This window comes from Polyodon spathula, chromosome 1 (genome assembly GCF_017654505.1).
Source record: "Polyodon spathula isolate WHYD16114869_AA chromosome 1, ASM1765450v1, whole genome shotgun sequence".
Classification (NCBI taxonomy): Eukaryota; Metazoa; Chordata; class Actinopteri; order Acipenseriformes; family Polyodontidae; genus Polyodon; species Polyodon spathula.
The window spans coordinates 4,347,129-4,362,823 of record NC_054534.1 but is presented as its reverse complement, the minus strand read 5'-3'; the positions used below and the strand labels follow the sequence as shown (position 1 = coordinate 4,362,823).

At 36.8% G+C, this 15,695-nt stretch overlaps 1 protein-coding gene across 2 annotated transcripts in view; it reads left to right on the top strand.

Annotated features, from left to right (window-relative positions):
- Positions 1–15,695, top strand: part of edil3b (EGF-like repeats and discoidin I-like domains 3b) — a 158,496-nt gene that overhangs the window by 84,715 nt on the left and 58,086 nt on the right. For both annotated transcript variants that reach the window (XM_041244836.1, XM_041244827.1), the window contains exon 6: positions 3,997–4,178. In XM_041244836.1, the coding sequence (XP_041100770.1) occupies positions 3,997–4,178 (182 nt within the window). The remainder of the gene's footprint in view (positions 1–3,996; positions 4,179–15,695) is intronic.

Below are 15,695 nucleotides of genomic sequence, written 5' to 3'. Positions count from 1 at the left end.
TGCATGAGCAATCCTTGTTCACACCAGTCTGAAGTATTGTTATAGTTTTGTTATATATTTTCTCCAGAAAAAGCCAAGAAAACCTTTCAATGGCTAAGGTGAGACCGACAGAAAATGAAAAAAGGCAGATCTGAGCAATACACATAGCCCCAGCACCACAGAGATAACACAGACATGAAGAAAGAAGATAGCTGCTTCCGCATCTAGTGCGCAAAGAATATCAGACATTTGCAAAGCTTTTTGAGATGTTATAGTAATAAAAATAATGACTTGAATAGCATTGTTGAGGAGTTTGGTGAAAAACGAGTTATCAGGAGAGGATTTATCAGTATGCAAGACTATGAAGGGGTATGTGATAAATACAGCAAACAAGGGGTGGGGCTTGGCTGGAGATGCAGTACTTAGTGTCCTGTTGATATGCAGTGCCTTTTATACCTGTTTTACTATGAAAAATTATAATTTTAAACTGTGTGTAAAATAAACGTTGCGTGTGAAACAGTGGCCACGACCCACCCAGTTTGCACACAGGTCCACCCAAATCTGCACCTCAGGTACATTTTAAAAAAAATAAAATAATAAACGTCAACTGTGCGCCCCAAAGGTGGGTGTTTAAGTTTAGGTCAAATAGGCTATTTTTTAAAGTGCCACAGGCTTTAGCCAATCAAATCAAAGTAGTAATTGTGATGCAATATTTGGGTGGGATCTTCCTCTCACGCAACGAATCATGTGCAAGCCATGTTTGACAGCTTGTGAGGCAGTTGGCGCGGATCTGTTGAAAGTCTGTTGAAAAGTCCCAGATGTTTATTTTAATGTGCATTTTTAAAGTAAGTTAGTAGTGTTGCGGTTAACATCGCAAAACAAATATGCACACGCTTTTAGTTCTTTGAAGAGATATATGCGATTTTCTGGAGTGTCATGACTATATAAATGCAAGCCCTGACGCTTTATCCTGTGAGGTGGAGCAGAGACGAGAGGATACTAACTAGGCAATGGTAAGTAATTGACTGGCTTTCATTGTATTTAGTAATTGCTTAAAACATAATACTGTATTCTCACTGGTTTGGTGATGCTGCCTGTTTGACTTTTTAAAGTGCATTCACTGTGAATATATGTAAGTACATTTATTTTTTGTCTGCTTCAAACATTTTAAGTGGTTTAGTTGGGAGAGTGGTTAGGAGTGTTCCATCTATAGACAGTTTTTCTACTTAAAAATATTTTGGGAACTGAAAAATTACTGTCTGGAATGTGTACTGCAGCAATAGCAGGCATTGGCAAATCGAGAGCTGATTTTGTAAGTAAAAAATAAGTTGCTTTTAACTTATTGCAATTTACCGTGAAAAAATAAGGCATTTATTTTCCTTACAGTATTTCACACTGTGAATTCATACTTTTATCTGTGCCGTGCATTTAGTTACTATGGCAACGGGGTCAAACAAATACCGACTTCATGATTGGTGTTCGAGTCATTCTACAATGACCTAAAAAGGTTTACAAAACTTGAACGTGTTGCTCAATGTGTCACGCAAGGTTGTTTTAAAAATATATATTTTTGTCTGCTTGTTACGTTTTTTCAGCCACAATATCTTTGTTTAGCTGTACTAAATGCAGTACAACTATGCAGTATAAACAAGAACAGCCATTTCTAGATGGAAACGAGGTAGTCTCAGCACAGCTAAGATTGTAGTTTTGGTTTGAAGGCAGCAGGACCTTAGCCTGATTTTATATTTTTGCTTGACAGACACCCTTATGCAGGGCGACTTACGGAGGTAACAAGTTATTACAATACAGCTAAGACAAAAACAGTACTGCTTTTTTGTTTGGGGATTTTATTTAGTTTTTGTTTTTTTTCTGTAGGTTGCGTGCATATGTGCTTTGTATTTGTAGTGTATACGTGCAACTACTGTTATAAACTGCAGAAAATGTTTGCCTTACTTCACTCGGCACCATACATTTTCAGTCTTGGCTACTTTACTCTGCTCAAACCCAGGGGAGATATTTCATGTACGCAAAGTATTGATTTAAATCATGTTTGTAATGTAAACTATTTCCTGTGACATCAGACCTTTGGTACTTGCCCGTCCACCAGAAGTTGGGGCCCACCCAAATTTCCATTCCTAGCCTCGCCCTTGTTATAAGAGTAAAATCAAGTACAAGATACAGGAAGTAGTTATAATTAAGAGCGGTAGTAGAATTTGGCAAGGTATGGAACAGTTCAGTGCAAGCGCAAGCTGATGCAAGTACTGGTACAATAGGGTGCCGTATAGTCCAATATAATCGAGAGTTGTGAGGTTTACAGATGCTCTCTGAACAGATGTGTCTTGAGGAGGCTCCAGAAGTTGGTCAGGGACTGAGCAGTCCTGATATCTGTGGGTAGGTCATTCCACCACTGAGGGGAAAGGGTGAAGAAGGAGCGGGCTCCAGAAGCAGGGAAGCGGAGGGTGGGTGCAGCTAATCTGCCAGTGGTGGAGGAGCAGAGGGAGTGAGAGCAGGTGTAGGGAGAAATCTGGAGATAGGAGGGAGCGGAAAGGTCGAGACAGCAATAGGCGAGTACAAGAGTTTTGAATTGGATGCATGCAGCAATAGGCAGCCAGTAGAGGGATTGGAGTAACGGTGTAGTGTGGGACAAACAAGGAAGGGAAAAGAAAAGGCGGGCTGCAAAGTTTTGGATGAGCTGGAGTGGATGGATAGCAGAGGGATTGAGGCCAGCCAGAAGGGAGTTGCAGTAGTCAAGGTAGGACAGTACCAGGACCTAAACTAGGAGCTGTGTGGAGTAGACGATGAGGAAAGGGCAAATTCTGTGTATGTTGCTGTGCCTTGCAAATTTAAGATATACCCTCCTATTAATTGATACAGATACAGAGAAAACCGTTTAAAAAGCAAAATATGCAATAGAAATACATAACCTTTAATGGGATGTTAATAAGTAAATTATCACAAAGTACACTTAGTCACATAAGTAGAGGACAAGAAATTTATGATTTAGTAACATTTGTAAAATAAAATTATGCTTTGGAGTGTTAACACAGTACATAATATTTGTACATTAAATATGAATCATTTCTAACAGTAGTCTTTCATTTTTAGAAGTGACAATGTTAGTAATTCTTATACTTTTTTAAACCTCATCTAAGTAATCCCAATACATTTTCAAAGAAATAACTCTAAACCAGAAACAGGATCACTTGGCCCAATACACTTGAAAACCCCATTGTGGATTGATGGCACAATGTCACACTTGTGCTTTGGGTTATCTAAGATGACGTATGATGTTTTTTCAAGAACTTGAACACCACTACTGTCTTCTAGACGTGGGGTACCCTGTGCTACACTTTTCTGTTGTCACATCGATGCAACTTTTGCAATTGAAAGAGTAATAGTTTAAGAGCCCACTGGGTGGTTCTTGTTGGTTGTTAAAACTATTGGTCACAAATATTGGTCAGTGGCCAATCCACATACCCACACCTTCTAAATAGTTATACTTTGTTACATCACAGTCTTTTATAAAACAGCTTTACAGATTTTGCTAAATAAAATTATGATCTGGAGAATTATGTTGTTTTCATCTTTTAAAAAGGCTGTCTTGGCTCATGAACATTGGATCACAATTACAGAAATAGCTATCATGCATTTCTAGTTAGCACATTCCTGCAAATTGAAATAAGGGCTTGGGATGATAAATGACCTAACCTTTAATATCAGAAATAGTCTTGATACTCACTGGCAAAGCTCATTTACTGTGTGAGTTCTGTGTGCTAGTATATGAAGAGTAAAAGGCTTTGAGGACTCTTTGTTTCTCACCTCGATGCATCCCCTTGCTGAAATGGGAGAAGACTTTCAAAAGACCGTTAGTTACCAGAATGGTATTTTGGACGGCGAAACCAAAGCTCATACCTTTCTGGGTACTTCAGTGTTTTGTTTAACCTCGTTTTATTTTAATAATGTTGTTTTATTCAGGTCACCTTGTTTTAACCTGCAGTCTGGGGTTTTTCTTGACAGAATGCTCTGGTCCACTTGGAATGGAGGGTGGCATCATATCCAACCAGCAGATCACAGCTTCGTCTACACATCGCGCTCTCTTTGGCCTCCAGAAATGGTACCCCTACTTTGCCAGACTGAACAGAAAGGGCCTGGTGAATGCCTGGACTGCCGCCGAGAATGACAGATGGCCATGGATTCAGGTAACAGGTGGAAACTGAGAGCAAAGGGATCAAATAAAAGGTGGCTGCTTGGAATGTCACTGACAGTGCTGTTGTTAGACTGGGTTTAACAAACATCACATACATGCAGCTGAGCAGGTTCTAAACCCAAATGGATATTGGTTTGTTTTTCTGATTTTCAATGAATCATGATTGATTTCATACCTAGCAGACTGAGTTGATGTAAAGCCTCATTCATCAACCTAATTCTGTCTTATAGTTGTCTTTTACTATTATAGTCTCTAATAGTAAAGTGATCACTCACACCCTCCTGGTTGGGGATGTAATATCAAGATACACTGCACATTATTTTTCAGAAGGAACTCTAACACTTTACATTGAGTGTCTTTGATAGCTGTGTATTTGAACAGTAGTTACTTTGTAAATAAACGTGTACTTCACATACTTAGAATGTTATTATAACTCTAACCCTAACTCTAACCCTAATTCTAGCTCTAACCCTAGCCATAATCTTTTTCTGATACAATTGTGCACTTATATATTACATAGAACTATTTACACATTAAGTACATTGTAACTATGAATAATAACATTGTAATGCTGTGTAAGTACACATGTATTTACTTTGTAACTGCTATTTAAATACACAGTAACAAGAGACACTAGTGTAACATGTTACCGAAATAACACATTTTATTATACAACACATTTCATTCTTTATTTCATATTGAATTCCGATGAAGTAAACATTAATTAATGTTACATTCCTATGACCATGTATTCCTATTATCAAGCATGTTCATTATAATGCTGTCCCATTCATGAGAAATTGTTTTGTTTGTACTACTTCTGCAGTGCACCCAGATTAATGTGGGGTAAAAAGTGTAGCTGGTTGATTTTCTGAAGAACCTCTTACCGCCCCTTTGTATATTATATGGTTATTTATTATTGGTTATGACTGTCTTCTTTGGGTTTTAATGACCATTTTTTCAAAGAGGACTGAAATTCAATAAACAGAAATCTTTCAGGTCACAAGAGAATAACTGACCCAACCACACCTTGAAAAAAACAAGCTTTAATAGCTCAATGCTGCCAGCTATGAAGCTGTATAGACTGCACAAAATTAAACAAGATAGGCTTGTTTTGTTGTGACCAGGTAGCAGTCCAGTTATCTCTTACTCTGTCAAGAGATAACACAAACAGCATCTTCTTTAAGAGCACATAGTAATGCTTTAATCTATCTTGTGATATTTTTCATTATACCCACTTCACCCCACCCCTACAAGGGTAAAGGCATGTTGCTGTTCACCTCTAACAGATAGGAGTCAGACAAAGAAGCTTCTACTTTCATGCCTTCTACTTTTCATTTCCAGTTGCCTTTAAATTACAAAAGCCGTTTGCAGTTCTGTTCAGATTAACCGTGTATCTTGTTTTTAATGAGCCTAGTGTCAATAACCACATGCTGCATTAATTAAACCTTAAAAAATAGCACATGCACCTCCTCAAAGGATCGAAGAGTCAGGAGAGTAGACAGTTAACATAGCCTTGCCATGCTTTCAATAGAACTCCACTAATCTATTTTTACGAGGGCCCTGCTGTACTCAATACCAGTATTTGCACAGCAGGTATAATTGGTTTAATGTCTCAGTCATTTCTACTTGCTGATTATAATTGTGATCTATGATGATATTTTTTTCTCCACATTTAAAAGTGGGATCAGGTGTATGTTTGAAGCAAATGTTATTTGTTTTATATATACAGTGCCTTGCAAAAGTATTCAGACCCCTAACCAGTTCTCTAATATTACCGAATTACAGATGGTACATTGAAATTTCATTCTGTTTGATATTTTATTTTTAAACACGGAAACTCAGAATCAATTATTGTAAGGTGACATTGGTTTTATGTTGGGAAAATTTTTTAAGAAAAATAAAAAACTGAAATATCTTGCTTGCATAAGTATTCAACCCCTGTGCTGTGGAAGCTCCCAGTTTGCACCGATGAAAGAAATTACCCTAATGGGGACACAATTACCTTACCATTGGCCTCCATCTGTGAACCATTAAAGTTGCTGTCACATTTTCTGGATAAAAACCCCACTGTTGAAGGATCATTGGTAAGGCTGTGAATCTGAAGGAAAATTAAGACCAAAGAGCATTCTACAGAAGTTAGAGATAAAGTAATACAAATGCATAGATTAGGGAAAGGGTACAAAATAATATCCAAGTGTTTGGATATCTCAGTGAGCACAGTTGGATCAATAATCAGGAAGTGGAAGCTGCATCACACCACCTAGGCACTGCCAAGAAAAGGCCGTCCCTCAAAAAACAGCGCTCAGACAAGAAGGAGACTTGTGAGAGAAGCCACAGAGAGGCCAACTATCACTTTGAAGGAGCTACAGAGTTCAATGGCTGGGAGTGGAGTAGTGGTGCACCAGTCAACCATATCAAGAGTTCTGCAGAACACTGGACTGTATGGCAGGCTGGCAAGAAAGAAGCCGTTACTCAAAAAGTACCATCTGAAAGCACGTCTGGAGTTTGCCAGAAAGCATGAGAGTGACCCAGCTGCGATGTGGGAAAAGGTTTGTGGTCAGATGAGACAAAGATAGAGCTTTTTGGCCAAAACTCAAAGCGTTATGTGTGGACACACCATCCATACAGTGAAGTATGGTGGTGGCAGCATCATGCTGTGAGGATGCTTCTCATCAGCAGGGACTGGGCATTTTGTTACAATTGAAGGAAGAATGGATGGAGCTAAATACAGGACATACTGCAAGAGACTCTGCTTCTGTTTGCTAAAAAACTGATGCTTGGGAGGAAATTCACCTTTCAGCAGGACAATGATCCCAAGCACAAGGCCAAAGCAACATTGGAGTGGCTCAAGAACAAAAGGTGAATGCCCTGCAGTGGCCCAGTCAAAGTCCTGATCTCAATCCCATTGAAAATCTGTGGCACTATTTGAAAATTGCGGTCCACAAGCATCGTCCAACCTACCTGAACAACCTAGAGCAAATGGGCCACAGTCACTCCGACACTGTGTGCACAGCTGGTACATATTTACCCCAAAAGTCTTAAAGCTGTTATTGCAGCGGAAGGTTGCTCTACCAAATATTAATGTGTGGGGGTTGAATACTTATGCAAGCAAGATATTTCAGTTTTTTATTTTTCTTAAAAATATTCCCAAACATAAAACCAATGTCACCTTACAATAATTGATTTTGAGTTTAAGTGTTTTAAAATAAAATATCGAACAGAACGAAATTTCAATGTACCATTTGTAATTCCGTATATAACATATGTATGTGTGTATATATATATATATATATATATATATATATATATATATATATATATATATATATTATATATATATACGAGTGACGATCCCTGGGAGGGTGGGGGTCCCTCAGGGTTAACCTGTGTGAGGGGGGAGTGGTTGGGGGGTGGTGAAACGTGGTTGGGGGTGACTGACTTAAGTGCATGCTAGGAGCGGGAGGCGCGGTGTAGGAAGGAAGGGATGTGAGTGACTGGAGGGGAACAGGGGTAGAGCGAGGGCATAAATAGGGGGTGCATTGCCCTTGACCCCCATTCTTGGCACGAATGGTAGAAGTGACAGGATAGAGTGTAAGAGTAAGGAAAGTGAGAAATAACAGTTGCTTAAATAAATACGGGCTCAAGCCTTTAAAATACCTATATTGTCTTGTACCTAGAAGTACATTTTTTAATTGGGTTCTTAGAAAAAGAAAAAATGCCAATCAATGGAATAAAATGGTTAAATAATATTCTAATGTGTGGAGTTTGCCTATGAGACTGACAGTGATTGGTTTGTATAGGCTTTGTTGTATCTTAATCTTAATATATAAAGAAGAAAGTTTGTCTGTCTGTCTGTTCCTTTATGCATTCGCACACCAAACTCTGCACAGCCTCATCTTTTATCCAGGGGAAGGTCGAGGGCTATGTTTGGATTCGAAAATTTTGACCCCTGGGTTACTTTAGTATTATTCAAATTAATGAAACCCACAAAACCACAAAAATGGATCTAAAGAGTAAATATTTTTTAAAATAATAATTTTTCAGTAACTTATAAGAAACAATAAGTCTACCGTTCCCCAATTTGTAATGCATGAAATATTGAAACATAGAATTTCCCGGGGCAATGCCGGGTACTTCAGCTAGTATCAAATAAACTTGATTATACTGTGTTTGTATTTTTAGCAGTATTAACAATAAAAAGTATGTCTCTGTGAGCCTACCTGAATTTTATTTTTTTAAATCCCACGATTTAAAATATCAATATTGGTGCCTTCCCCGAAGGGGATAAAATATAGGCTAATTTTTATATATATATATATATATATATATATATATATATATATATATATATATATAATATATATACATGTATATTATTTTGTTCTGTCTTATATGTAGCTGGTATAATGTATTATACCTTGCTTACAATATAGTAATGTGAGTTAGCACGCACCATCTAAAAAACTCTTGAGTGCCTTTCTCTTGTTTGAACAATAGTAATAATTAAGCACTGATGTACAATGAATCGATCTTTCAGGTGCAAGTTAATGGACGTTGAAGGAGCTCCTGTGCTTGAAGGGAAGTTGAAGGTGCTAAATGTTTAACATGGTCATTATTAACCCTTAGCGGTCAATTTATTCAGCGCTTGTCAGGAGCGTTAGGTCCAATTTATTTTCACACAAGCTGTTTATTTTATACGTGCTGTTTAAATTTTTTTTTTTTTCAGAGTAAAACAGGTTTAAAAGGCCCTGCATAGCAAAAGGACAATAGTACTGCATCTCCAGCAAAGCCCCTCCCCTTGATTGTTGTATTTTTTACATATCTCTTTATAGTTTTATCACCAAACTCCTCAATGATGTGATCCAAGTCATTATTGTATTAATATAACATCTCAAAAAGCTCTGCAAATGTCTGTGCTATTCTTTGAGCGCTGGATGCGGAAGCAGCTATCTTCTTTCTTTGTGTCTGTGGTGTAGGGGATATCTGTATTGCTCAGATACGCCCCTTTTATTTATTTTTTTAATTTCCTCTGATTTTTCTGAAAAAAAAAATGACTAGAGACCTGTGATTTACGTCTGTTTGATGATGTTGGACAGGGTCCGACATCAGACTGGAAAGGAAAAATTGTAATGTTGGTCCTGGTCCGACATAGGACCGCAAAGGCTTAAAGACATACTTTATAAATACTATATTTTCAATTTTATTATTTAAAATTACTGCCTCTGAAAAGACTGGGCAGCTGTTATTTTCTACCCCCTTGTAACTGTCATCTTCCATTGGCCACTCACACATGGCACATTTGCAGACTGACATTTCTAAAAACTACCACCCAGAGTGTGCAGATGTTTTGCTGTCATTCACTAGAACATATTCAAAATAGATTCAACATGTTTTATTAGGCAAGACAAATGCAGGTGAACCCTTGACATTTTAACCAGTTAATACCATTGCAGAAGGACAGTGTGCAATATTTTTTCTTCACTTTTTATCCCCAGAATTGGCTCCAGACTGAAAATGTAACAAAGGAGAAACAGAATGAAAATCCATTGCTTTGAAGTTTTATTTCAAACTTATGTAAACAACAAATTGCATCAACTCACTTTCTGTTAGTTCATGGAAATTATTAACCAACAAAATGTGATGTTTTAAAGCTGTTGTAATTGAGGTTTTAATTGGACCATGTGGAATGACGGATTTCAGCTGTGAAGTTGTCCTGACAGGGGGTGCATAATTGTAAAGAGAACATGGAGAGATTCCATATGCTTTTCGGGTTGTTTGTGTTAGTAATTGGTAACAGTGAGAAAATGTGTCACCATTGTATGTGTGTCAGGAAAAAAAAAATTATATATATATATCTGTATGTGTATATATATATATATATATATATATATATATATATATATATATATATATATATATATATATATTAGTGCTGGGACGAATACAGGATTTTCATGTTTGGATGTTCGCTCAAAATCTAAATATTCGTTCGGATATTTGTTACTTTTTCACAGTAATAAAAGCCATTATATTGCTATGAACACGGGCAGAGACAGCATAGCAGCAGGAGCAGGGGGTGTGACCGTGGCCCCTGAGTGTGCACCTTTATTTTACAGCAAGACCTTACACTATGTAACATGTTAAAATAGAAAAATATCCCAGGAGTAAAGAATAAGTTGTGTAGGACTTACTTTACCCCAGTGAATTAACTACAAAACAAAGGATGCCCAATAGCAGTTCAAGTTAAATATTGTTTTGTTTATTCCCAAAATAAACAGTACATAAAATTGACAACACATTTTATTTTTTTCATTCCTTGCTTTTGCCGTTTCTTCACAGTAAACAGTGGCCATGGACATGTTTTGTGATGGTGGTCCACTAGGAAAGGCGCTTTGTAAAAATAAAGATTATTATTATATTATTATTATTATTATTATTATTATTATTATTATTATTATTATTATTATTATTATTATATAATATTTCCTTATTGATTAGGGTTACTTTTGCATTTTTGTAGCTGAAAAAGTAAACAAATTAACAAAGATTAATTTGTTAAATTAAAATGACTACAAAAGATTTAGAAGTGAGTAGTTTTTCGAGATTTACGATTATACTGTAAATACAGTATAATCGTAAATCTGGAAAAACTACTCACTTCTAAATCTTTTGTAGTCATTTTTGTATTACTTTAGTATAAATACATGTTAATTTGGATTCATATGTTGTTTTTTTCTGACTTTATGTGAACGAAAAGACACACATTTGCCTGTTTTTCCATTGGAAATAGTGATATTTTCTAATATCACTGTCCTGTTAACAAAAGCAAAGTTTATGGGGAGTAATAGCCATTTTCTATACTTTTGAGACATAAGCAATTGGGAAATAACACTTACTACCCAGGAACAAAAAAAAAAAAAAAAAAACACGGTGTTATTCTCCCTAGTCCTGCACGCTGGTTTGTAATGAACTCTCTGGCAGCTGGTTGAGTAGTCACAAAGCAGACTGCGTGTTGGTCTCTAAACCTAGAGTATGACATTCGATTCTGTCACTACCTTCTATTTTATGCACCTTCCTATCAGTTCCTTAAAATTCATCATGGCGAAGATGCTACTCCTGGTGGTACTTAGTTACAATTATATGTCTGTGGCAGTACACTCTTTCGGTAAAACTTTACATCAATTGTCACTAATGACTTAATGACTATGTATTTGCATAGTAGTTACTTAGTAAATGCATATGTACTTACAAATATTTTTAATTGTTTTATGCATAGTTAACATGTACTTAAGGTGTCAAATGTTATACATGATATAACCCTAATCCTAACCCTAACCATAACTCCTAACACTAAACCTAACTTTAAAACAAACGCTAACCCCAACACTAAACCTAACCCTAACATGAAACCTAACCTTAACCCTTTTCTGATGCAATTGTGTACTTACATATATTGTGAAAAGATTGTACATTGTAACTATGTATTGTAATTTTGTGTAAGCACACGTATTTACTATGTAACTAAAATGTAAATACACAGTAATTAGAGACACTTAATGTAAAGTGTTCCTGCTCTTTCAATATATACAGTCTTCCAGTTGGACATGCATTATTTAGTGATTGCACTCTGGATAAGCTTTGTTTAAGTTCGTACTGTATGTTGTACAGTCTTTTTGCTATCTAACTGGGGTAAGTCTAGATGTTTCTAACCATTCTGTTATGGTTAATTTGTTGCTGATATAATGTGATAACCCACTGAAGCTGCCTTGGCATTCATCAGCTTTAGTAGAAGCATTAGCTTCAACACATGGTAAAGGCCTCTGACTTGGCATGTGTTGTTCCTGTCAGCTGAACAGTTTTACAATCACACCACGATCAGGCCCATTCTCAGCGTTTCCACTGTAGTCGTCTTTATTCTATGGTTATGTTATTAAATATCTGTTAGGTTTCAGGTATCATGATATCTTTATTCTATGGCAGGAATGGGCAACTTTAATGTAGCAGAGGGCCACAGAATCACTAAAACCATGTGGGGGGCCATATATTAAATATTGCATAATCCATTAATTTATGTACACATTACTGTTATATAATGTATTACTAACCATGAATTATTAACTGATTAACATTATAAAAACAACTGATTTAAACACAACATTTTATTATAAAACACACACACCCACACACACACACACACACACACACACACATATATATATATATATATATATATATGATCATATATCATATATATATAGTCATATATATACCTATATATATATATATATATATATAATATATATATATATAAAAATTTGGAAACCTTTTTTTAGGTCCGTTCCATAATGAAAAGCAAGGTATTATTAAAATAATAAATAAAAAACTTTTTTTTTTTCTTTTCTTGATGCTTATTGTTGCCAATCAGTGTGACACTTGAAGGTGATCCTGTTTGCGCATGAGATGGAAAAGGGTTTCATCTGTCAGTCGGTTTCTTTCCTTTGTAAGTAAGTACTCCCAAACACAGAGCACAGTTTTAGTGCCCACTCTCTGAGATTTGGAAAACGGGACTCTGGAATCAGTTTCCAAAACGGAATACCTCTTTCGTGCTTCTTTCCAACAAAGAAAGGGTCAGCCTGTAGTTCGCACAGTTCCATTTGCAGTTTGGAAGGCTGGTCACTTACAACAGCAGCGAATGGGTCGTTAAACAGCATCAGGTGAGGTTGTAAACTTTGAAAATCTTGAAATCGTTCACTGAAATTAACCAGCAGCGTTTCAATGTCAGTGGTGTACCTTGTGAAATCTGATTCGCACTCTGGCACAAGTTGTGAAGTGGGCGAGATCCAAATGCAACAGCTGACTTTTGAAAAGCTGGAGCTAGCTTCTGAAACCATCCAGGTGAGCTACAAGGTCCAATACAGTTTGGTCCCTGCCTTGCAATTGAGAATTCAGATGATTCAGATGTCAGGAAATATCAGTCAAAAATCCCAAATCACAAAGAAAAACAGAATCCTCCAGTTTTTCTTGAAACTCCTTAGTTTCAGAGCCTGTATTGTTTTTTTAGAAAGGTGACAATCTCCTTTTGAAGTGCACAAAATCTCTCAAGGCTTTTCCTACGACTCATCCATCGCACTTCAGTGTGCAGCTGCAAGTTCCCATACATGGCTTCCACTTCCTCTAGGAAACCCAAAAACTTGCGATGACTCAGTGACCTGTTGCCCCCTCAAATCATGTTTGTTACTTTTGTAATGACATTCATGACGTAACTGAAGTTTAGTGATTTTCCACACAGCGCCTCTTGATAGATAATGCAGTGCAGTGCTGGACAGTCCATCCACTCTCCTTCAATAAACATGCAAACCCCGTCTTTGATCCACGCATAGCAGAAGCTCCATCGACAACATCCGCAGACAACTTTTTGAAACCTCCGAATTCTACTGCAGCTTCCTGAACTGCATGAAAATTATCAGATCCTTTTGTTGTTCCATGTAATGCAGCTAACTTCATAAGTTCTTCATGCAAGTTAAAATTGCTATCAATTGTCCTTACATAGATCAGTAGCTGACTTACATCCAATGCATCTGTACTCTCATCTAGTGCCAAAGAGAAATTCTTTGTGAAACTGTACGCCGAGGGATATGGGATATGGGATAGGGATATGGTTCGAAATTTTGAGCTAGTTTGTCATCACCGATGGCCTTTGCCATTTTTACTACGCCATGTTTCGCTGTTTCTTCATCAGTCAGAGGCTTTTTAGCTCATGCCAGCTCGAGAGCAACCAGGTATGAAGCAGTAACCTTTGATGTTTGCACACTGGTAGCTCTTGAGAAACATCTCTGCTGCCTTAAAACTCTGCTTTTAAGATCAGCAATGACTGCATCTCTGGCTTTGCCAGGATATTTTCGTATTTTGCTTTGTGGTGACTACTGTAATGATGATTCAAATTAAATTCTTTTGTCACTGCCACAGATTGTAAACATACGAGGCATTGTGGTTTACCTCTATATTCGGTGAAGAGATATTGTTGCTCCCATCTTGAATTGAAGACTCGGTTCTCTTGATCAATTTTTCATTTACTCATTTTCTCAAAAAGCCAGTATAAAATCCAGGCTTGGATGGAGGTGTCTCTGTGGTGGGCTTGTGCGCGAGGCTTCAAAATACGTCATCACTGAAGCATGGAAACTGCCATTGCATACCACATCCACATCGACTGGTCTTCCACATTGAAGCAAACAGGTTAGTTAAAATATAATATATATATATATAGATATATATATTATATATATATATTATATATATATATATATATATTAAATTTTTTTGCGATAGAATAGTTAACTGTTATCCCGGTCCAAATAAAATTAACTTGCAGGCCACCAGTTGCCCATCTATGTTCTATTATTACTGTTCTAATATTGTAATATTATTACATAGCTGTTAGGTTTCAGGTATCATATTCTGGGGCAGTCATTACTTTCAAATATTCAGCCTGTTTTTTTGTTGTCTGAAAACATTTATTTTGTATTTTGTCACAATGTACTGAAACATGACTGTTAGCCTAGTCTTGAATCTTGTTTAGTATTATTTATTATTATTTATTTCTTAGCAGACACCCTTACCCAGGGCGAGGTTTAAGTTGAATGTATCAGTTTAAACCTTGATCGTATACCCATGTAACAAATATCATCCAGTAAGTGATACCCACAAACTCTCTGTTACTGGGTTAAAGTGATGACTGAAGAGAGAAAAATGGAACTGGTTCATTGGTCATCCAATTATGTAAATCTACTAGAGCAGAGAAAATTAAGTTGAAACTCCCTCTCACACACACACACACAAGCATGTGCACAAAAAGACTAAATTGCAGTTCCATCACTTTTCTCTTTATAAGCTGCCTCTGACATGCATTTCTCAATGTAATTAACTTTTTTTTTTTCTTGTGTTCAATTTAACAATAGACCAAACAGGCCCACAACCTAGAAAGAAAAAATCAATTCAAAAGAGTGTACAACATCACAGAGTCCTTAATCAAATTAAACACACCACTTATCCCCCAAATGTTCCTGGAAATTGTAAAGAATCTTTTCTTACTTTCCCATGTATTGTTTTTTTGTATTGCACCACATTCCCTTTATCCAAATAATTCAGCGTTTAGTTGATTGTTTACATCTGCTTACAATTTACAGCACACAGCTTTAGAATGTGTCCTGCTTTCTCCACTCTGCTTGGATCATTTACAGAAATGGCCTTCTCCCTTCCCACAGAGATTTAGGAGTTGAAGCCAAAGTGTAGAGATGCAACAAGTAATCGATTATAGATCGCAATGGCTTTTATTTTTCACAGAAGTCACAGCAGCAATGTAACGGGGCAAAGGCTGCATGTGACTCAGCGACCACTTACACCACAAGTGAACATCTTAACCAATATGCAAAAAAGCCTTGCTCCTCTGCAACAATCAGAATCTGTAACGACAGTGCATCACATTTGATGACTGCAGCCCTTCACGTTT